This window comes from Physella acuta, unplaced genomic scaffold, assembly GCF_028476545.2.
Source record: "Physella acuta isolate Inbredline_101_S28 unplaced genomic scaffold, ASM2847654v3 ptg001852l, whole genome shotgun sequence".
In the NCBI taxonomy this organism is placed as follows: domain Eukaryota; kingdom Metazoa; phylum Mollusca; class Gastropoda; family Physidae; genus Physella; species Physella acuta.
The window spans coordinates 60542-85682 of NW_026733360.1; the positions used below are offsets into that span (position 1 = coordinate 60542).

General features: G+C 35.2%; 1 protein-coding gene across 1 annotated transcript; it reads left to right on the forward strand.

Annotated features, from left to right (window-relative positions):
* Positions 1-137: 137 nt before the first annotated feature.
* Positions 138-18761, forward strand: LOC131930811 (DNA excision repair protein ERCC-6-like). The gene is made up of 22 exons (XM_059287434.1): positions 138-251; positions 1566-1696; positions 1828-2039; positions 3629-3810; positions 4243-4368; positions 4848-5013; positions 5093-5218; positions 5446-5538; positions 5700-5851; positions 6064-6169; positions 6374-6489; positions 6839-7052; positions 7390-7503; positions 7764-7812; positions 8836-9025; positions 10070-10218; positions 10605-10732; positions 10919-11069; positions 13000-13142; positions 14406-15588; positions 16294-16399; positions 18021-18761. Exons 2-22 carry the CDS (start codon positions 1621-1623, stop codon positions 18148-18150), a joined length of 3912 nt encoding a protein of 1303 aa, XP_059143417.1. The 5' UTR covers positions 138-251; positions 1566-1620; the 3' UTR covers positions 18151-18761.
* Positions 18762-25141: the final 6380 nt, after the last annotated feature.

Consider the following 25141-nt stretch of genomic DNA (forward strand, 5'->3'; position numbering starts at 1 on the left):
TAATTTATTATTACTCATTTATTTAAAGAAAGACTTTGCTTCAAAGGAAGATTACGTTAAGGAAATGTGTAGATATTTAAATTTGCGAATCATTTTCATACCTTAGTCCCGCCCATCGGTTTGTTCCTGTTACGTACTACGCGCTAAAACTCAAATTGATTTTCTGAAGTTTTTCTTGAAGTTTAATCAATTCAACAGACTATTCCCCTATTAGATCTAGATCTAGAATCTAGATCTAAGTCTTAAGTTGAGTAAGTTATTCAACTAAGGACACACTCTAGATCTATACTAAATAGATCTAGATCTAGTCTACTTAGATTCTAGATATTTCGTAAATTGCATTTTTTTTTTCTTATTGGGACCCGGGTCCCAAATACGGCCGCTATTGGCACCCGGGTCCTAATTAATAGCCTCGGCCGCTATTGGGACCAGCCAATAGAATTGTTTAAGATTTAGTTATACAAAAATTCTTTTAAGATGCAGAATATTGAATATATCTTTTCTGTTGTGATTTGTTTCCTTGTAATTCTAAATGATATAGACTATAGACTTCTCTATTGAATATTGAGATCTTGCTTTGCCCGATAACGATATCATTACTGACAAATGTTATGATGAGTGGGTGTCGTTAGATCTAGATGATCTATAATATAATTATGGCCTATGGTGTGAACTTCTATGGCCGAGCGAATGTTGAGCGCACATGTAAAAATGTGTTTTATTTATTTTTTCTTCTGTTAAACGTAATTTGATTTCATAGGTCTATCCGTCCAATATATAATATAGGCCTATATACTTTATATAGGCCTAAATATATATATATATAATATATATATATATATATAAAACTGTATAAGATAGCTCATATGATATAGGCCCTAGGCTGCATACTACAGTTCCAGGGCCCGTTTTCTTGAACACTAATATCTCGCATGCATTGTAGTAAGCTTTAATCGAAGCAATATGTAACATTTGAACTCACAATGACCCCAAATCCGTTTTTCCCTCATGCTGGGTGGGGGGGGACTTCGACGACGACAAATCTCGACAAGCTCATAGCAATGGTCTTGCTATGATGTATGCTATACGCTTACACACTTCTGATTGTAACACTACTAACAACTAACACCTATTTTCGCATAAGTCTATTATTGGACATCAGTACCTCTAATTAATACTAATTATCCAACAAGTTTAGTTCTAGATATCTAGATCTATTAGCTGAGACACAAATGAAGAGTCAAGCAGATATAGTTGTAGATCTATTACTCCACCTTATTTCTATATATATTATATATATATATATATATATATATTATATATATATATATATATATATATATATATATATATATATATATATATATATATATATATATATATATATATATATATATATATATATATATACATATATATATATATATAGGCCTAGGCCTATATATATATATATTTATATATATATATATACCTATAAGAAATTTAATAGCCTAAATAGACCTAATAAACTGATAATGATTAGTATGAGAGGTGTTTTTTTTTTCTAAATGTTACATTTTTTCCAGATTATTTATGAAAAGTCAGAAGTGATTCACTGATTTCTCAATATAAAACAGAAAGATGGATCTAGAAGAAAAACTTTCCAGTATTTCTCTAAATGAGAATAATAGTAACAGATTAAAACTATACTCAAGTGGTAAGTTATTCTGTTGTAGGGCCTACTTATAATATTACTGACTATTAAATTATCTTAGTTTCATTGCCTTAGTCAAATAAAATGTATAAATTGTGAACAATATTAAGATTGTAATATCATTTTATCTGCAGATGATTCCAGTACTGTTGAAAAGACCAGACTCCAATCCGAGGAATCAGAAAGCAGTTCAGATTCAGCGGAGAGACAGAAATTTATGCAGTTGGTTACTAAGGCTCGACAGTTGGCAGAAAAAGGAGACATCGCCAAAGCAATTATCTTAAATGAAAAAGCTTTCGAGATCCATCAAAGTGATAAGTTGAAAAAACGAATAGCGAAAATGAAGGTATAATTGCAGAATAAGAGTAACAATGGTTTAAAACAGGGGTCTCCAAACTACGGCCCGCGGGCCGGATGCGGCCCTCGAGGTCCTTTCATCCGGCCCGCGGCGATCTTTTTGTCCATGGAATAAATGTTTGTTAGAGGTGGCTGAGGAACTTTGGACAGAAAATTCAAACAATTTGAAAATGTAGCTTTGGTTGCAAATACCATTGCCCGCCGTGTTGCAGACATTAGTGAAAACATCGTGACTCAAATAGCAAAAAATGCAAGCAAGTTCAGCCATTTTTCAATCTGCAATGGATGAGTCGCTGCACAGCTGCTCCACCTCTCAACTGTTTGTGTTCATGAGAGGTGAGGATGAAGACATAAATATAACACAAGAGCTGGTTTCCCTACATATAATGTATGGCACTGTTACCGGAGAGGATATCAAACCATAGATAGTTCAGATACATGTTGAAAGATACAAACACATAATCGCAAGATTTACCATATTTCACAGCAGTAAGATGGCTAATTTGCGAGAAAGTTCTGTGACTTCCTGGAAATTAAAGGCAAGCCACAGCCATTAATGTCTGATGAAGAGTGGGTAAAGAAATTGGCCTCTGCTGCAGACATAACTAGTCATTTAAATTTTCTGAACCTAAAACTACAAGAGAGGGAAATCTAGTTTCTGATCTATACACCCACCTAAAGGCCTTTAGATACAAACTTGTCTATTTTTTGGAACAAGTACTGACCAACAACTTGACGCACTCTCAGTTGTGCAAGGTCTTTACGGCTGAAGCAACCACTGAGTCCCCCACGTCATTTGCATACGAGATCATCAAAGACCTCCCGCTGCAGTTTCAGTAGTGGTTTTCTGACTTGGATTCAAAGGCAGAAGAAGTGAGACTGTTCCAAAACCCATTTGATGCCAATGTGGCCAGTTGCAAGGATGAACTGCGGCTGGGGGTCATTAGAGACAAGTTCAAAGAAGGGCGGGTGGGTTTTTATAAGTTTTTTGCACAAGGAAGACTTTCCTAATATTTAACTTTTGCATCAAAGTACCTTTTAAAGTTTTGAACAAGATACCTGTGTCAACAAACTTTTTCAAGACAGAAATAAGTGAATAATAATTTGAGAGCAAACTTGGACCTCTAGTGTGTTGTTGGCCCCCCGACAGTGTTTCTTTCAGACTTTTTTTTATCCGGGGGGGGGGGGGGGGGATGGTGACACTTGAAATTTGAATATATTTGGGGCGGAGGGCGTTTTTCAGGGGTGGGGGGCGCCACCACCCCGAAGAGATGTCTTGAAGAAATTCTGGCCCCCGAACTGATATTTGATAGTTAATGCGGCCCGCGGGCTGAAAAGTTTGGAGACCCCTGGTTTAAAACATGTTACTTTTCTGTGAAATCTAAAAAAGAAATTTAGAATTAGGTTAAGGGTTATCCTAGTGATATGGGTTAGATATTGTTAACCTAATGAAATTATGTCAGTTGTGCTTGTAGTGTTTCTAGCTTAATTTGAAAGTACCTTGTGTTTTAAGCTAAAATTCTATAAACTCTAATTAGCCTACATCAATTTGGAATTTGTCTATTTTGTGTATAACAGGCTTTTCTAGCTGACCAAGAATGTGATGATGAAAATGATAGCCAGATGAAATCGCTAGGTCAAGGATTCATGTTGCATGCTAGACTGCATGAAAAGATCTACTCCCATCAAAAAGAGGGTATTCTCTGGTTGTGGTCGCTCTATCTTCTAGGAAAAGGTGGAATACTTGCTGATGACATGGGGTAATGTTTTAAAATTTAATTATCAATTTCTTTTCCCATTTTGTGCCTAAAGAGAGCTCTTTCCACTTTTGCTCAAGATAGTCCTGCCTTTGTCAGTTGTTTTTCTGCTGTGCACCTCCATATCTCCGTTGTTTTCAGTAATAGTTTTTTAATTTTACATTTTTTTAATGGAAATGGTTAATACTATATTTTCAGTATTCTTACAATTAATGCTGTTTAAATTATCCAGTTAGAACTTATTAATATCTTTATTTTGTATGTTAGCAGTTTTAATTATTTCCTTCAAATTTAACGGTTAGCAATACCCATAGGGCAACCACTTTTTTTCAAATAAATGAAATATTTGTGATTTGTCATTTCTTTTTATCCATTCAAAAAAATAGTAATGTTTCATTTTGTTAGTTTCATTATTTTTACTACTTATTCATCCAGCCTTGGCAAGACAATCCAAGTGATAGCGTTCCTGGCAGGCATGTTTGATATGAATAAGATAAAGACAGTGATGATCGTGGTTCCACTGAGTGTCATGCCTAATTGGCTTAATGAATTCAACAAATGGTAGGACTAATTTCTCTCCATCATACATATATTTCAGGGTAGAGCTTTTCTCTTCACATTTCTTTATCAATTTAAAAAAAACTAAAGATTGGTGTCCAAAAGATCCTTTAATTATCATTTTTTTCATGTTTGTGCTCAAGTCACATTGGGCAGATGAAGTTGAGTTCAATGACCTTAGCATGCAGGTGATAGTGTTGTACTCTATGCTCAGCTGCCTTAAGTTCCATAATGTGCCAGGTACTCATTTGAGCTGGGTGGAGTAAGGAATGTCTTACACAATCAAGTTTTGGATCTTAACTTCTTTAATTATTGAGATTTATTTCATTTATAAAAATATCATTAATTTGTTTAAACAATTACATTGGGAATGTACTTTTCAGTTTTAGAGTGACAACTTTTGAATATTTTTCTATATGCTCCATGAATACATTTGTAGAAGTATCTAGGATAATTTTTTATGTTTTTATATCCATCCACAGGACTCCAGGTATCAATGTTGTGCAGTTTCATGGAGGTTCAAAGAAAGAGAGAGAAAGAGCTTTAGCAAAAGTCAGAACCAGAGGGGGTGTACTAATGACAACCTATGGACTTGTTATTACAACCAAGGAAACTTTTTCTGAGAGGCATGGCCAGGAGTTTATTTGGGTAAGTTTGGCATACATCACACTTTATTTATACGTTAGTTTTATTTAATTAAAATTGATGTTTTATTTTGTTGAAACAGGATTATGTTATACTGGATGAGGGTCACAAGATTAAGAATCCAACAAAGACTTCAAAAAGTGTCCATCAGATTCCTGCAAGGCACAGAATAATTCTTACTGGCACTCCAGTACAGAACAATCTTAAGGTATGTGTGCGAAGTTTTATATTTTAGTGTTGGTTGACAAATTACCAGTAATTTAAACTTGCTGAAATCACAGCTTATGGGTTGTTTTGTTTTTCAAATTAGCTTGTATTTATTTACTTTCAAGAGCATTTGTTATTTTTTTTATCAGTTAGTTAAAATTTGCTGAAATCACTACTCAGAGGTTGTTGTTTTTTTTTTTAAGTTAACTTGTCTTTATTTACTTTCAGGAGCTTTGGTCATTATTTGATTACGTTCATCAAGGCTCACTACTCGGGACAGTCAGAACATTTAAAATGGAATTTGAAACTCCAATTATTAGGGTATCATTTGTTAGCCATTATCGACAGTTAAATTAAAATATAAAATATTTATCTGAAAACTGTACCTTATTTGGCAATAATTAATCGAAATGTTCTTATTAAAAATAGTTTTGATTTTTAACATTTGTTTGAAACAATATTGAAGGTTTTGTATCTTTTAGGCTAGAGAGAGGGATGCAACAGCAGTGGAGAAAAAGTTGGGTCAAGAAATGGCTGAAACTCTAAAGGGAATCATTAAACCTTATTTTTTGCGTCGTACCAAAGCAGAGGTACAGGATGCCCGAGATTCTAACACAGACCCTAGCTGCTTGAAGTGAGTTCTACTCTTCCTAATTTATGTTAGCTTTGTTAAATTTCTGTTGTGATTGTGCATATGGAATTTACACTTTTCAAAACTTGATTTCCATCAGGCAAAATGAAGTTCGTTTGATGACTATTTTTTGTACTAAACAACTTCCTCTAATGTACAATTTATGATATTATTAAAAATAAATAGTATTAAAATAATCTTTGGATCATTTGTAGAATGCCTAATATGACTCGCAAGAATGACTTAGTACTATGGTTGCATTTGACTGAAACACAACAGAAGATTTATCAAGATTTCACCAGTCTGGACCATGTTAAAGAAGTAAATTAATTTAATAAGCATTTTATTCTTTAAATATATGTTGTTGTTTTTTTTTAATATAAAAATATTAAGCTTTGGCTTTTTATGATAGAAAAACACTACTTTGCAATAGGCACTATATTTTTTTCTATGCTAAACCATTTACCAAGCTGCTTTATTTAACATGATTGTTAATAATGTTCTATTATGTTCTTTATATTTTAGCTACTAATGACAAAAAAATCTCCACTGGTTGCCTTGACTGTTTTGAAAAAAATCTGCGACCATCCACGGTTGTTGAGTTCAAGAGCTTGTCTCCAGTTAGGTTTAGATGGAGAAGAGTAAGGAACTTTCTTAACCACAATTGCACTTAAATGAGAAATCTGTTTGATTTGTACATGGTTCAGAGGGACAGGAAAGGGGGGGATTTTGTGCTGTATTTATGTGAAAGTTGGATAGGGGTTTTTTAGTGTGTGCTTAAAACTAAATGTTTCTTTATAAATACCCAATATCTGATGTTTTATTTAAATGATTTAATAATATTAAATTAAAATACTTTCACTTATAGTTTTGAATCCTCAAAAATGAATAATCAGATTTATTTGCAACAAAATATGAAAGATATGAAACTATATTTATTCTGATTTTAAATAACTTTCATTGAAAAATTGAAGTATTTGTCTATTACAGTTTTGATGAAGAGGAACTGGAGAATCCTGAATCATACGAGTGTGCAGCAACAAAGCTGGATAAAATTTCTGACGACATCTTAATCAATGAGTCAGGAAAGATGCAGATTCTTGTAGAGCTTCTGGACACATTCAAAAGTGAAGGTCGTCAAACTCTCGTCTTCTCACAGTCCAGAAAACTGCTGAACATTATTCAGAAAGTTATCACTAACAGGGTAAGATCAGTAAACTTTACCCAGTAAGAAATAATTAATCAAAACAGATTAAATATTGTTTAATATTCTGTTAAAAAATAAAAAAAAATATTTTTAAAAATTGTAACATTTTTAAATTAAGTTAATGGACGATACTTTTTTTTTTTTAATTTGAGGGTTTGAAATCAACTGACCCCTTTTAATTCCTCTATCTTTAGTCAAATATTGTGTAGAGATTCTGACATTTATACAGAGTAAGAATAATAACCTGTTTTCCTACTATGATATTTTTTCAAGATTGTGATCTTTAACTGTACTAGCTTCTATCACTTATGAGCCTCATTTAATTTTTTATTAGGGGCACAAGGTTGCCAGACTTGATGGTACAATCACACAGCTGACAGAGAGGGATGAAATTGTCAAAAAGTTCCAAAGAGACCCTTCATACTCAGTTTTTCTTCTAACTATTCAGGTAATTTTTTTTTTAGTTTTTTCTTTAGCCATTCATGTAAGTATATCCAATATTTTCAAATTTTCTTTTTCACAAATGGTTGGTTTTTTCCCTAATTTGATTATTTCTTGTTTGCCAGATAAATTATGTTTAGTTCATTCTATAGTTAGAATATTTAATTTAAATGTAATGGATTATACTTTTCAATGCTGTGGTATGTAGTAACATAAGCTACACAAGGGTTTATAAATTTTAAGAAAATTGGTATTTGTTTCATCCAGGTTGGTGGAGTTGGGCTGACCATTACTGCAGCAGACAGAGTTATTATTTGTAAGTAAATAAAGTTGTTTAGTGGCTTCCACATTTTGTAAAAAAAAAACTTAACATTAATTAAAATCCAGCAAAACTGGCAAATACATAATATGGTGTATAAAAATAGGATAGATAAAACTTCAGATGTTTTTAAAGATCTGTTGGAGGTGTTTTACTATTTGATGTGGGTCACATGTTGTGAGGTCATGTGCCCAATACACTACTCGCTCCTTTGATACCCAGTACCTAGCGGATTGACAGTGTGGCCTAAGTGGTAGAGCACTAGGCTACTAACCCAAAAGTCTTGAACACGAATCTAGATCCAAGTCAATAGAACGTCCCTGAGTCCACCCAGCTTTGATGGGTACTTAACTCATGTTAGGGAAAGTAAAGGTGGCTGGGCTAAGTGCTAAGCACACTTTCCCTTCATATGCCGAGGTCAAGAAACATGAACTCTTCTTCATCTGCCTGGGGATCGTTAGGTCTAAAGAGGATTCTTTACTTTACCTAACTAATTGGGCTCACATAACTTTACTGCTGTAATGTTTATAAGTGTTTATATTAATAAGTATTTTTTGCCTTAACCTGACACCCAGTAGACCAGATGAAGTAGACTTTATGCTTATGGAACTTAGGTTGGGCTATTATGTCGTGTTTGCCTCTCAGTAGATCTCACTGATTTAGTTCATTTAGTTATAGACCTAGAAGTAGAAGGACTAAAAAGCATCCTTCATGGTTAAATCTATTTTTTTTTTAAATCATTTCCAGGCCAAGTTTAAACAAATTTAAGCATGTAGTTTATGGTTTAAAAGATACATTTTGTGTTAACTAATAAAGATTTGTGTGTTAAAAAAGTTATTGTAACTGATAAAATTGTGTGTGTTAATAAATTGTTTTGTGTGTTAACAAATTATGTTTTGTGTGTTAACAGATTATGTTTAGTGTGTTAACAGATTAAGTTTTGTATGTTAACAGATTAAGTTTCGTGAGTTAACAGATTAAGTTTCGTGAGTTAACAGATTAAGTTTTGTGTGTTAACAGATGATCCCAACTGGAACCCTGCGACTGATGCTCAGGCAGTTGACCGTGTCTACAGAATAGGCCAACAGAAAAACGTCGTGGTCTACAGGCTGATAACATGTGGGACAGTGGAGGAGAAAATCTACAGGAGGCAGGTGTTTAAAGACAGCATCACCAGACAGACAACAGGAAACAGCAAAAACCCATACAGGTGCTGACGTTATCACATTTGACTTTCTTTCATTTGTTCACACCAATTAATTTTAATCACATTTTCACAGTTGGTGGTAAACATTTTAGAGTAAAGGTCAGTCTCAAGATGTGGATCAAAATGTTGTTTTGATGATTTTTCTTATTGATCATTCCTAGACCACAAAATACACGTTTGAACGATAAAGTCAAAGGCACATTACGCAAAGTTTATCGCAACTTTGTCCTCTAATTTTTCTTCCACTTTGTCTGTTGCCTTACGGTCTATTTTGCAGTCTCCAAAGACATACCTGTGGTCTTCTGATATTCGAGAAGACTCCCCCTCCTGTTCTGTCTTGGGCACTCTCTCTTTCACCTTCCCGGGGGGTTCCACTCGAGAACTTTAACAATTTTGTTTGCCTTTCACTGTGTGTCCCACCCAGTGCCATTTCCTTTTTCTTATCAGACCAAGTTTGCTTTAAAAGAATGTTGAGATCAGCATGCCTCTAATGAGACAATTGTAATCAAAAAATTTTAATACTACAAAAATCTCTTAAGAGTGGATTATCTATTCTTTAAGATTAAGGGGGAAAAGTTTTTGTTTTTATCATTGAAATGATAAAATATTAATTAAATAATCCCTTTAGCCTTATTGGGGTCGTTGGGGCACCACAGACTGGTGTGTCTAGGGCTAAGTGCTGCATGGCCGCACCCACCCCTCTCCATGCCTGACTACAGCCGTATACCTCCATCTAAGTAGCTCGCCTTGGTCACAAATAAAAGGCCTTTAATCTTCATCCTTTAACTCATGCACCCTAGCTGGTGATCATTTACTGGAAGGCCACATGCCCAGTGAAGCCATGTTAGCATCAGTTGTTTGTTTTTGGAGTTTTCTCTCCTAGATAGTTTGCTGTCCCCAGCTATCAAACCTACTCTGCCCAGGGTTTGTTCCCAGCTATCAAACCTCATCTGCCCGGAGGTTCAAACTCTGAACTTTTTGGTTTAGCGCTCTGAGCTTAACCGACCCGACAACCTTAACCCTAATCAATGTCTTTTATCTAAACAGGTATTTTACAAAGATGGAACTTCGAGAGCTCTTCACCTTAGATGATCCAAAGTTTTCAAAAACTCAGCGTCAGCTTCAGGACCTTCACTCTGACCAGAGACAGTCTGACACTGCATTGGATGAACACATCGCCTACCTCCATTCCCTGGGTAAGGCCTTGTTTCTTTTTGTTGGACACTTAATGTCAGGTATCTGGGTTCAACTCTCATACTTATGACATAATGTGAACCCAGCTAAACCAAGTACCCTTGAAGTAGGGGGTTCACTTTTGGAAATTAAGTAATATACTGAAAAAATTGATAGAACCTGGCAAGGCCACAAACCAAAATAAAAGTTTATACACTAATGAAATCGTTTAGAGGGCCTTCAAATTTATCAATTATATTTGAAAATAATGAACTTGCTACATCAAAATTTATACATTATATTTTAAAAAAAGAATTATTACACCAGTTTAAATATTAAATTTTACTACTTACATTATATTGTAATTACTTAATTAAGTTTCATCTTATTATGCTTGTTGTCACTTTAGATATTTTTGGGATCAGCGACCATGATTTGATGTTCAAACAGACTGATGTTCGAGATGATGAAGAGGATGATGTCATAGTTCAAGGCCATGAAGAGAATGAAAACAACGAACGCTTTATTCAACATAGAGTATTTGCTACTTTTCCCCTTAATCTTTAAGAATAGATAATCCACTCTTAGTTAATTAAAACTAAGTAATGTAACATCCATAACACTTCCTGTTAATAAAGTACTAGTACATGTTTAAAAAATATGTAAGCTGCTAAGTCCATTAGTTCTACTTTTCTGTATGAAGCTTGTCTTTCTGTTTCACAGATCCACAAAGCTCAGATGTTGATAGCTGAAGAGTCAACAGTTCCAATATCTTATGAAGAGAGGTCAAAGGGTCTGATGAGATTTCCAACAGCGGGCAGGGGTGGCAACTCAACCAACCAGGCTGTTCCAACGAGTGCTTTGTTTTCCCAAGGTAATTTTTTTTTTTCATCATAGAATGTGGTAGGATTATTAATGGTTTACAGTTGGCTAATGGCATCAGAGGCGTGGGGGGGGGGGGGGGGGGACATATGTCCCCGGGTGCCAAAATAGGTTGGAAAAACAAATTGAAAGTTTGAGGGGGGGTGCAAATCAAAAGTTTGAGGGGGGGGGAGGTGCAAGTTGAAAGTTTGTCCCTGGGTGCAGGAAGGGGTCACTATGCCTCTGAATAGTGTTCATTAAAACTACTTACATTTGGTCCTGTGCTGAAATCTGTTGTATAATCTTGAGGTTAGATATTACTAATATTATTTGCCTTGATATAAAAGAATTTAAGTAGATGTCACCAGACAGCATAACGGTCCTTAAACTTTTTGTGGACAGTAGCTAGGAGCAATGTGGATGTCAGCACATTAAATTTCATACATGATAATCTCTTAGTTGCAAAAAATTTGGATGCAAAATGGTTTCCTCCCAAACCTGGTCTTTTTACCGATAACCTCGCATAAGTGTTAGTCTAACTATAGCCTAATTTATCAACCGATATTTTAACCCACCCTCTGTTTTTAAAGCTGCACCATTAACCGTTTCTCTCTACCATCCACTTTATTTCACAACCTCAGATTAATTTAGATATCCTTGCAAAACGTCAAGCTATGAGAACAAGACCTACTTGTATCAATGGTGGCTTACATGAGCTCACAATGACCCAGTCTTCTTCTTCTTCGTTCTTAATTGAGAATATGGTGGAGGATTTAGACAACAAGTGAATAAACTGGACTGTGGTCTCCAGATCAGCAGGCGCCCCATATTATTTTTCCCTGAGTGGGGTGAGCAGGGGCCAGTGTCTGACTCGCGCCTGGCTATATAAGGGACATTCCTGAAGGATGTGCTCCGTATTCTCCGGGGCCTTTCCACAAGGGCAAATTTCGCCACTCCCAATTTTTAGTTTTTTATGCATGTTGATTTAGTCTGTTATGGCCTGTTCTGAGGCGAAAGATTATGTATTGTTGTTTTCGTGTCAAATTGTAATATCCATCATCTTTATTGTAGTGAGGGTGTGTGTCAGACCACATTTGTGTTTGTTTGTTTTTTATTATTCTTTTTATTTCTTTTGGGTGTAGCGAGATTTCTGGTTGTTTTTTCTTTCCTCCAATTTTTGCCAGCATGATCCAGTAATTCAGGTCCTTATAAGTGTCAGCACATAAAATCTCAACAATGATAGCCTATAATTTGCACAAAATTTGGATGCAGTTTATATAAATTAAAAATGTTTTTTTATTTAAAACAAAACTCATCTGGTAATTATGTCACTGAATCTATATTTATTTAATTAGTAGGCCTACGTGTTAGCTTCATACAAGCAATGTAGTAATTGGGAAAAAGTGTTAAGATGTGGCCTTCACACTTATTATAACGCTATACTCGCGCATCAGTTTAAAGTTGGTTTTGGAAATGAAATAAAACAAGTGTTTTTTATAGCTTTGTTCTTTTTTTTTAAACATGTTGATTTATTTTTCTCAATACATTATTTTTATTATCTTATATAAAACTCATTGCCGTAAAAAAAAATCACTATAATTACCATTGTAGCTTATAAAACTTTTCAAAATAGTGTACGAACCCTGAGAATATGAAACTTTTACTTTTAGATTTTATTAAAGAGGGTGAAATTGGGACATGTCATTAAGAGTTTGCATGAAAAGGCCTGTATTTTGGTACCTTTGACCCTAACTATAAAATTGGAGCTGGCAAAAAGTGGTGCGGCTTAACTTTTCACGCATGCACTTTTTGCATTAGTGGTGGTACTTTTCTAAACAAGACAATACAACTATATTAATTTTTCACTATAAATGATAAATGTTTTTCCCTTTTATGTCACCAACTAGATGAATATTAAAAGTGATTTGTTTTACTCCGTTTAGTGAAACCATCCAGCCATGTTGAAAATGTGGACTTGGTGACCGTCTCAGATGACGAGTCAGATGACCATGGTTCTAGATACACTGCCATGGAAGACACAGAAGACTCCGAACATTCTAGTGAAAATGTAAATGTTAAAAAAGAAGTAAGTGATAAGAATGGCGTGTGCAATCTTTTTTAAAGTTATTCTTTGGGTTTTCATTAGTGATACAATTAATTTGATGTTTTTCTATGTAGAATTTTTTAATAGTTGAAGTATTTGTTAAGATTTTTGTGTTTCAATTAAACTTCATTCAGTTCGATGTTAGATTCTCTTATTTTTACATTTTTTGGTTAAAAATAGCATTAAACAAATGAGTAATACTATAACCAAGTAAATATTTTTAAAAATTTTTTTAATTCATTGAAGAAATACATAACTGGTAAACCATACAAAATACATAACTGGTAAATCATACAAAATACATACCTGATAAACCATACATAATACATAGCTGGTAAACCATACAAAATACATAACTGGTAAATCATACAAAATACATACCTGGTAAACCATACATAATACATAACTGATAAACCATACATAATACATAACTGGTAAACCATACAAGACACATAACTGGTAAATCATACAAAATACATACCTGATAAACCATACATAATACATAGCTGGTAAACCATACAAAATACATAACTGGTAAATCATACAAAATACATACCTGGTAAACCATACATAATACATAACTGGTAAACCATACATAATACATAGCTGGTAAATCATACAAAATACATAACTGATAAACCATACATAATACATAACTGATAAACCATACATAATACATAACTGGTAAACCATACATAATACATAACTGGTAAACCATACATAATACATAGCTGGTAAATCATACAAAATACATAACTGATAAACCATACATAATACATAACTGGTAAACCATACAAAATAGATAACCGGTAAATCATACAAAATACATAACTGATAAACCATACAAAATAGATAACCGGTAAACCATACAAAATACATACACATAAAGAACGTTTAGTAGTCTGGTTCCAGTCTGTTGGATATCCCCATCCCACTCTGGGTTTGATGGGTGTCTAACTTGTGTCAGTGAAGGTAGAGTCAGCAGGGTGAAGTGCTGACCACACAATTACTCAATGCCCAGAGGTCAAATATATTTGTCATATATTTGCCATTACTTTTCTGTTATGACCAACACTTTCTTGGTTGTTTTTTTTTTTTTAATTTTTTTTTTTTCAATTCAATCTGTAAGACTAATGAGGAATTCATGTTATATTACATACATACATATACACACAAAATAATCAGTTAATCACTTTAAATTTACTTAACTATTTTTTTTAAAAATGGTTCGTGTCTACCTTTAAGATCTCAGCTGACACAAGGTTTCCTCAGAAGGAATTGCATCCCTCCCCCTCAGTCAAGAACAAATCTCGCAATGCACTACAACCTCTGTCATCGGACGAAGTTCAACAGCGCTCACCTCACGTTGCCTCCAGAAAAGGTGAGATCTTCACCGAGGAAATCCTGATCTCCCCTGACGCCTGTAGCCCCATTATCGGCTTTGAGAAAGTGAACATGCATCGTAAAATAATGGAAGAAGCCATGAAAATGAGTAGTTTCCCATCAAGTCCGATTCGGCCTGGGATAAATTCACCCAAGCGCCAGCTTGGATTCTCCCCTTCAAAGTTAGCAAACTCCTCAATAAAGGGAAACAACTCACCAAAGTATTCATCATCTAAAACAAAAATAAACCTCGCTTCTATAGGTACAACATCCACTCCTCAAGAAAACCAGAAGCTTGGTAACCTTGATGTCTTGGTTAAAAACTCCCCTGATTCAGGCAGTCGTACACCTGGTTTGGCTAGCAGTGCTGGAAAAATCTGCCCACCGGCCACAAACATGTACAGCACGCCTGTCGATATGCTTGAAGCACGCAGGAAGCTCATGTTTGTTTCAGACAGTGCAGACAACTCCCCCAGTCTTTCAAGCCCTTTGAAGAAAAAAAATCGACTCCACGACTTGTCCAGATCCGTTTTATCAACCCCAGATGCGGTGTTAGAAAAATGTGAAATAATTGAAAACTCTGTGGTGGAAGATTCATGTGTATCTGTGAACACAAACCCTGGATCGTCAACTGCCTCACCAAACACTTCCACACACTGCCGATCTCTTCTATCTGCCCTGAATGAATCATCAAGAAGCGCAGGCAGGCAAAGTGCCAAGAAAAATCAAACCAACAAACGGAGAAGCGTTTGTATGAAAAAACCAGTCCTAGATGACAGTTCTGATGAGAGCCGCGCAGACGATAGTTTTGACGAGAATGACAAAACGGAAAATGTTGAAAGCGTAGAGACAACGCAAGACGAGGAAGACGAAGATGACAAAGAAAATGATCCCATTTTGATAAAGCGTGTTGGGGGGAGGAATCGAATAGTGTCAGACTCTGAGTCTGAAGGTGGGTCCTGCTATGAAGTTGAGGTCAGTGAGGATGATGATGTCCAGGTTGTTGAAGCCAGCGATGAAGAGAATCAAAACCCTGTGGAGAAAGGTATTTATTTTTGCCTTCATGTAGTCTAAATCTGGGGCGTTATGTACCCTAACTAGCGATGTTTATGTTTGTAAGGTTATCTACTTTTTGAGCTTTAAAATGAGAATCGAGATAAACATTGCTAATATTTGCAGTTGTTGTTTTTTTTTTTTTTAGAAGACTTTATTTATCATGATTTCTTCTCTTGTCATAATTCATGGGTGTCAACTTGAATTCAGTTTAAAATAAAAATTAAATATTATCCATTTTTATCACTATTTAAATGACTAGACTAAATTACATTTAATCCTTAGAAGTCATGTTTATACTCGGAGATGGACACAATTTACATCATAGTTATATAAAGAGCAGTGCACTATTATATTTTAAAAAAAAAAAAAAATTTTTTTTAGTCCATTTATATAAAAGCTTATTAAAAGATTTCTATTTATATATACTTTTAATGTTTTGATTTAGTATATTAATTACATATGGATATTTAATTTCTATTAAATTAATTTTTTTTTTTTGCGTAAGTAGGCCTATTTTGTTTATTATGTAATTTAACAGGTGGCTATAAGTAAGTTTTTAATATCCATCTTTTCTGAAAACTTTGTTAGATTTAGCATGGTAATGGTAAAATAAATTCATTTTTGTCTTTGCAAATTTCATGGTATTTAAAAAAAAAATTTGATGAAAATCTGATATACTTTTTAAAATGAACAGATGATGTGGTAAAAGAAGAGAGAAATGAGGATGTGATGGAGGAAGAGGATGAGAATGTTGATGAGGAACTGAATGCCAGGTTTCAAGACCTTATCAAAACAGCACGGTAAGTTTGTTTAGTTCAGAAAGATTTACAGATTCTTCTTATTTAAATTATTTCTACTGGATCAGTAAGATTCACATATTCTTCTTATTTCTACTGGATCAGTAAGATTCACATATTCTTCTTATTTCTTCTGGTTCAGAAAGATTCACAGATTCTTCTTGTTATTTCTTCTGGTTCAGAAAGATTCACAGATTCTTCTTCTTATTTCTTCTGGTTCAGAAAGATTCACATATTCTTCTTGTTATTTCTACTGGTTCAGTAAGATTCACAGATTCTTATTTCTTCTGGTTCAGAAAGATTTACAGATTCTTATTTCTTCTGGCTCAGAAAGATTCAGATTCTTCTTATTGTTTCTTCTGGTTCAGTGAGATTCACAGATTTAAATTATTTCTACTGGTTTAGTGAGTACTTTGCTTTTAAAAAAGCTGGTATTGTTAAAGATTGTAAATTTTTTTTATCCCCTCAAGTTAATTCAACCTAACCCATCTGCCTCTGATCTCTAGAACTTTCTGGCCCCTCTACCTGTGGGTTCCACTCAAGCCTCAAACGTTTCGGTATTTTATGTCGAGGTTCTTTTCTACAGTTGGTCTCTTCTTTAAGCTAGTATTCTTATTTACCTGTGGGTTCACTATGAAGCACAGGGTCCGTAATCAAATTCTTCCTGGCTAAAAAAAAAAAGGCACTTTAGAACTTTTTTCTGTTAAAGCAAATTTTAAAAACCTTCATGTTCAATTTTTATTGACAGTAAATTTTCTTTGTAATTTAATTTAAAAAATGTCCACATTGCACATCCTAAAAAATACCAAGAAATTTTTGGGTCTATTTTAGACTATCAGTGGTCAGTTACTGACATCCCTGGCTAGGTCTAGCTGTGTTCCTTTTAACTGGTGGTTGGTGCTAGTGTCTTGGTACTGTCTGGTAGTCTTAATTATAGTAATTGATTATTATTCGTATACAGCAATCTTCCAGAATCACTAATCGTTCCGGATGTTTTGCCGTTATTTATTCTATATGTGTCAATTTGTTTCAGATATTTGAATGGATTAGTTGTTTGTAACCATTCCAATTTATGTGTTTCTCAGAGGTCTCACTTGTCATCAAACTTTCTGTTATTTCCAGTATAAAATTTTTCTGAGTGCCAATCTAAAGAAACAATTGACTATTTTAAGGTTAATCCAGCTATTAAAGGAAGAACATTAATTTCTTCATTCCATTCTCACACACAGAGATTCTTTTTATTCTAAATTGTAATATTGGCGAGGATTTCTCCAACACAATGTAATATACAGGTCAACATGCTATGCACCATATGGCCCTTTGACTTTAGCCTGCTTTACTTTTTGGATTTGTTCCCATAGCCTATGTCCTCCTAGAACAAACTACAAGGCAGCAGTTGTTTAATTTTGGTGTTGTCTTTCCTAGATGGGTCGCTGTCCCCATCTAACGAGCCTTATCTGCCTGAAGGTTCGAACTCTGGACTTTTGAAGTGAACAGCCATGAGCTCTCCAACCAGACTGCTCGCTCTACATAGATTTAAATTTACACCATTTATTTGTTTATACAGTTCATTTTATTGTTTTAACTATTCTAATGAAAGAACTTTTGTTTGATGTTTCAATAGATCTTTATACAAGAAACAAAACTACGTAGAGTCTCTACAATTTGTTGAAGAGGCGCTGCAAATCTTTCAAGATCCTGGACTGGAACAAATGGCAGATAAGATCAGAGCAAGAATATCTGAGCAATCTTAATCCTACGCCTTAATCCTTACTGGCCACCACGGCTAATTTAACACATTTGTAGATGAGCAATGTTAATATGCCTATTCCTAATGTCAGGCAATGTTAAGCCAACTATTCTAATTGACCATCAATGCTAATCCCAAAATTGTTTTGGTTAATCCAACACTTCTATTGTCCAGGATTGTAACCTACTCATCGTACTTGATCTGTATAACACTTCACCCATTTATATTGACCTGTGATGTTAATTAAACCCATTAATATTGCTGCTGACTATAAAGCAGTAAGGAGCTGCAGCCATTTTTGCCATGTCCATTCTTGGCAGCTTTGCAGTAGTGATTGAAAAATTAATCTTCCTAGTTTTTAGTGTACCAATTCTAGACAACTCTAAATTTGTTTTAGTAAGTAAAACAAATTAAAACTATTAATAACTCTAGAGGCTTGATCTTGTGCTTTCTTTTTTTATGTACATATTTGTTTCATTTGCTTATTTATTAAAAACTATTCTGGAAAATATTGGTAATGAAAGAACAATTTGTGAGCTAAATCTCTTCTAAAAAATGTGTAGGTGACTAGACTTTTCATACAAATATGTATTATATTAGTTTTTTTTAATGATCCTTTATATAATCCTATTTTAACTGTTAAAAAAAAAAATATTTTTTTTTTAAATGCTTTTGATTTTTAATTTTTAACAAAGTTTTGTCAATGATTTTGATTCTCTGCAGTCATATTACCTTTAGATTTCTTTTTTAATAACCCAGATTAGATTAAAATATAACTTTCAAAAATAAATTGTGATGTTTAAAGAATATACAAAACATAGTTTCTCACACATTTTTATCCCTGCTGTATCCATACTAAATGAGTTCCACCTCAATCTATGCTGGTCTATGTCCAAGATTATGAAAAACTTGATACAAATCTTTTCATTATATGTTACATCCCCATAAAAACTGGTTTTGCTTCAATGCTAGGCTTCACTTTAAAAAACTTATTAGCCAAATATGCCGAGCCATTATGGGACGGCGTGGTCTAGCGATAGAGAGCTAGACTGTAAACTCGATAGCCTCGATTTCAAATCCGGGTTCCAAGTCAATAGAACGTCTCTGAGTGCAACCAGCTCTGATTGGTACCTAACTCACGTTAGGGAAACAAAGGCGGCTGGGCATAGTGCTTACTGCACTATCACTTCATATGCCGAGGTCTCTGAAGCAGATGAACTCTACTTCATCTGTCTCATGTATCTTTGGCACGAATAAGAAATTATGATGATGGTGAGCTATTTTGCTTAGGAAAGTTCCCTTTTTTAAATATTTTGGTTGTGTAGATAAGTTAACTCAAATTTCTGTGTACTACTGAAAATGCGGTTTTAGTTTTGTGTAGTCAGGAATAAGGCCAAAAAATTAAAGAATGCCTCACAATGTACATATCATCATGCTAACTTGTTCCCTACTGATGTAATATTTTTACTGACTTTATACAAATGTTCTATGAGCTCACATTTTTAATGAATTGGTTTGGAAGACTGCTTTTGAATTGTGTTGGTTTAAAAAAAAATTTTGCTTGTAAGCCATTCTTAATGCACATTAAATTACCTCCCTTTTGATTTTGTTTATCTTTCTACTATTTCTAGCATAGCCTTTTAAAATTTAATAAAACATTAATTAACAGTGTTTACAGCAGAGGCGTAACGACACTTCTCACCCCCCCCCCCCTCCCTCCCCCCCCCCATCAAGATTTCGATTTGCACCCCCCACCCCCCTCAACCTTTCAATTTATTTTTCCAACCCATTTTGGCGCCCCCTAAGGTCGGCGCCCGGGGACATATGTCCGTCCCGTTCCCCTCGCTACGCCTCTGGTTTACAGCATTGGGTTTGAAGCCCCCCAAAAATGTGTTGGCGTTACAGTAACTGCTGGAGATATGACCCTAATTGATAAATACGGATTTAGAAAATAGAATGGTAGCTTTGTAAGAGGATATAATTTAGTAAGCTGAGTAATATGTTAAATGCAAAAAATATTGATTTAAAATTTTTAGATGCTTTATTTCAATCTACTATAACTTAGTATTTAGCTTATTCATCAATCCTTTAACTTCCGCTTTGGCATTCAGGAATCTATAAATTGTGTAAAAGTTAATCATTTAAAACAAACTTAACATTCGAAATGTCCGACACATTGCATATTATTGTCTGTAACCACAGAAGCGAAGCTATTTTATTTTTTCTTCTGTCAATGATTTATAACTACTAGGATATCTTAACCGTTTACCTTTTGCAAAAATCAATCCCGCTAGTTCTACCATCAAAGCAGGTTATATATGTTTTAAGCATTTTTCAAGTGTTTCTGATATCCTATAATACAGTAAAGTTCCCCTTCCAAACCTGGCGGTCTATGGGGCAAGTAGAGTTCACCTGTTTCTGTGACCTCGGCATATGAAGGGATAGTGTGGATACGTGAGTTAGGTACCCATTAGAGCTGGTTCGACTCATTGACAGTCTACTGACTTGAACCCGGATTCGACTTAACAGGGTTAGCAGTCTAGCTCTCTACCGTCCCATATTCTATAAGATAAACTCGGAAAAAATAAGCATGCCATTTGTTTAGCTTTAGATCGTATTGAGGCGATCCTCCATACAAAACATTCTGTTAAAATATAGATCGTGTTGAGGAGATCCTCCATACAAAACATTCTGTTAAAATATAGATCGTGTTGAGGAGATCCTCCATACAAAACATTCTGTTAAAATATAGATCGGGTTGAGGAGATTCTCCATACAAAACATTCTGTTAAAATATAGATCGTGTTGAGGAGATCCTCCATACAAAACATTCTGTTAAAATATAGATCGTGTTGAGGAGATCCTCCATACAAAACATTCTGTTAAAATATAGATCGTGTTGAGGAGATCCTCCATACAAAACATTCTGTTAAAATATAGATCGTGTTGAGATACTCCATACAAAACATTCTGTTAAAATATAGATCGTGTTGAGGAGATTCTCCATACAAAACATTCTGTTAAAATATAGATCGTGTTGAGGAGATTCTCCATACAAAACATTCTGTTAAAATATAGATCGTGTTGAGGAGATCCTCCATACAAAACATTCTGTTAAAATATAGATCGTGTTGAGGAGATCCTCCATACAAAACATTCTGTTAAAATATAGATCGTGTTGAGGAGATCCTCCATACAAAACATTCTGTTAAAATATAGATCGTGTTGAGGAGATCCTCCATACAAAACATTCTGTTAAAATATAGATCGTGTTGAGGAGATCCTCCATACTAAACATTATGTTAAAATATAGATCGTGTTGAGGAGATTCTCCATACAAAACATTCTGTTAAAATATAGATCGTGTTGAGATACTCCATACAAAACATTCTGTTAAAATATAGATCGTGTTGAGGAGATTCTCCATACAAAACATTCTGTTAAAATATAGATCGTGTTGAGGAGATCCTCCATACTAAACATTCTGTTAAAATATGTAGACACGCCCAGCCCGCCTTCCCCAACTGCAGGAACCAACCAGCCCATAAAGCAATCACACCAAGCCACACCACACCCCAGTTCTAGGTCATGTGACCCTCTCAACACCCCCCCCCCCCTCCCCACCGCAGTGTCTCAATTTTGCTAGCGCTGTGTTTTTGTATATTTTCAGACTTTCTCAATTCTACTAACTTTGTTATTATAGTTTTCAGACTTACTCAATTCTACTAGCGCTGGTATTATAGTTTTCACTTTCTCAATTCTACTAGCGCTGGTATTATAGTTTTCAGACTTTCTCAATTCTACTAATGCTGTTATTTTCAGACTTTCTCAATTCTACTAACGCTGTTATTATAGTTTTCAGACTTTCTCAATTCTACTTGCGCTGGTATTATAGTTTTCAGACTTTCTCAATTCTACTAATGCTGTTATTTTCAGACTTTCTCAATTCTACTAACGCTGTTATTATAGTTTTTAGACTTTCTCAATTCTACTAGCGCTGGTATTATAGTTTTCAGACTTTCTCAATTCTACTAACGCTGTTATTTTCAGACTTTCTCAATTCTACTAACGCTGTTATTATAGTTTTTAGACTTTCTCAATTCTACTAGCGCTGTTATTGTAGTTTTCTCACTTTTCTAACGTACGTAGACTTTGGGATTTTACGTTGGAGGTGATCAAGACAATCTTATGTAAAAAAAAATGAAGCAATAATTTGAAAAATCACTTTTTATAAGTAAGCCTACCCAATGGTTTTTAAACATGCCATTCAACTTTTTAAAATCTTTTAATCTTATGTTTGCATGAATGAATGTAAGAAACTTGAATGAATTTGAGAAATCAGCTGAGAGACATACACTTAGCAGATGCACCGTGGTTCTTTCAGACATTTTCTCTTAACAATGGGGGGGGGGGGGGGGGGGGTTGGGAGGCGGGCAGAACTGGTTAAAGTTGATACAGGTATATTTTGTAAATGAATTATATTTCGTTCAGACGGGGGAGGGGCGAGAATGGCACCCCGTCAAAAGAGCGCCGACATAAGAGCGCAGACAAAAGAGCGCCGACATAAGAGCGCACTAATTTCCCGACAAAAGAGCGCCGACATAAGAGCGCAAACTAAAGATCGAAAAACCATATTTAATAAATAGGAACAAGAAAATTAACTCAGATCAGAAGGCATCGTTTGATGTTAACTCTTTATTGTTACATTAAAAAACTAATTGTTCAGTTTCTTTATCTAAAAAAAAACACAGATATAATCATAGTGACGTCCAATTATTCAAAACGCAATCTAATAACACCTACAAAGATTTTAAATGTTAGGCCTAAAGTGAGAAAATATAAACTGAAATGAAATGTAACAAAATGAAAGTAAGTTCAAATTAATAAAAAGTTTCTTTATAATTGCATTTATATTGCTAAGTTGTGGGCTATACCTCGTAGGTAGTCCATCATTGAATCATTAGCATAGGTTGAAGCAATTGCCTGCAATCTTCGGTTCAGCTGAACATATTTTTTCTTTGAAGCTTCTGGTAGATTAACTCCAGCTAGATGACGTTCCAGTTAGATTTCGATGTGATCTTGTACCAGACGAAACTGGTTGATCAATTTAAAAACGGAAGGATGATTGCAATCTACCGTTTGTTGGAATGCACGATGCTATGCCCCGACTTAGTTGTTTGTACGGGGTAGATTTTCAGCGACACGATTATAGACATTCCAAATAGCAAGAGCGAAGCGCGGGTCACCTCGACGGTTTCTCCTTTGCCTCCCAATAATCTACCAGTGGCATAATTTCTGCAGGGCTAGCTTCTACCAATGCTCGAATGCAGTACATACATCATTTACAGGAACAAAACTAAAGGCAAGCAGCATCTTCGCTATCATTCGACGTCTGTAGCCTTCGACCAATATAATAACCTTCCATTTCTGTGATTCGATCTTCTCCATGTTACTTGGGTTAGAAATATTTTCAAGCTGCATTCATAACCATAATATATAAATAAACACGTCGTTTTATCGTACCTCCGATTGTTTAATTAAAACAAGTGTTAACCATGTCATATTCGTTTAGCGTACAACATGTGTTTTTTTTAATTGGCTGCGCTCTTATGTCGGCGCTCTTTTGTCTGCGCTCTTATGTCGGCGCTCTTATGTCGGCGCTCTTTTGTCTGCGCTCTTATGTCGGCGCTCTTTTGTCTGCGCTCTTATGTCGGCGCTCTTATGTCGGCGCTCTTTTGTCTGCGCTCTTATGTCGGCGCTCTTTTGTCTGCGCTCTCATGTCGGCGCTCTTTTGTCGTGCGCTCTTTTGACGGGTCACCGGCGAGAATATGCCTCAAAGAAACTAACGTAGTTGTGGTAGGTAGTGTAGGACCATGCCGCCTCGGATTGGGTTTAGTGTCCATACAACTAACCCAGGCTTCCACGAATACCAGAACAGTCGCAGTTATAGAAAGGCAAGTCTTTTATTAGACGAGAATCGGGGAAAAGAGCACATTTTCTAGGCACCTTAAGAGCATATCATCATCACTGCCCGGCATCCCAGCTGGGGTATGGGCCGCCAATCAAACACTTCCAGAGTCCTAAGTTCTGTGTCATTTTCTCTACATTTTTATAATTTCAGCCTCAAGGTCCCGTCGCCAAGTGTTTCTTGGTTGAATTCTTCTGCGCTATCCTAGAGGATTCTTCCACAATGCCTGCCTGGTTTTATTGCTTGACGATCTGCGCAGGGTAAAGATCGGGGCACCGTCAAAAAGACTCGGGACAAAACGGCTCCGACAAATCGACCCCAGACAAAACGACCCAGTCAAAATAGCCCCATCTAAAGGACCCCGTCATAGAGTCTCCCGTCAACATGTTCCCGTCACATGGACTCGCGATATGTAGGCGCCCAACAAGTGGGCTCTCGACATAGTGGATCTCGACAAATGGGCTCCCGACAAAATGACTCCGACATATTGGCTCGAGACAAATGAATCGTTCGATCACTATTGGCATAAACGTAACCATTTTGTCCAACCCACCAACCACATGCAGTTCCTACCTCCATTACCATTATAACCTCTTTTAAATGCCTGAATGAAAAACCTTTTCGTGAATTAACAGCAATTCATGAACAAATCGCGCCATTAACAGCTAAATCCAACCAATTTTAAAATTTTGAAAATGTTTAATTTACAACAGTGAAGGCCTGCTATAAATTAAACATTGTCAAAATTTTAAGATCGGTTGCTTAAGTTAAAAGCGAGCGCCGAAGTTTAAATGTATGATATACATGATGTTTACAGGATAACGGCATATCGTTTTGATAACCTACAAGCATACTACAGGTAAATGTACAGCGTGGACCGCTCTCCCCACACACTAAGTTGGAACAACCCATCAAGCTTTTTGTCCAATCGTACTAATTAGACGCTTCGTAGAGTCACTTCATTGATGTTTTAGATCTTCTGGCCAACAAGTTGCACATTTTATTCAAAACAAATTAGGTTCCAGAA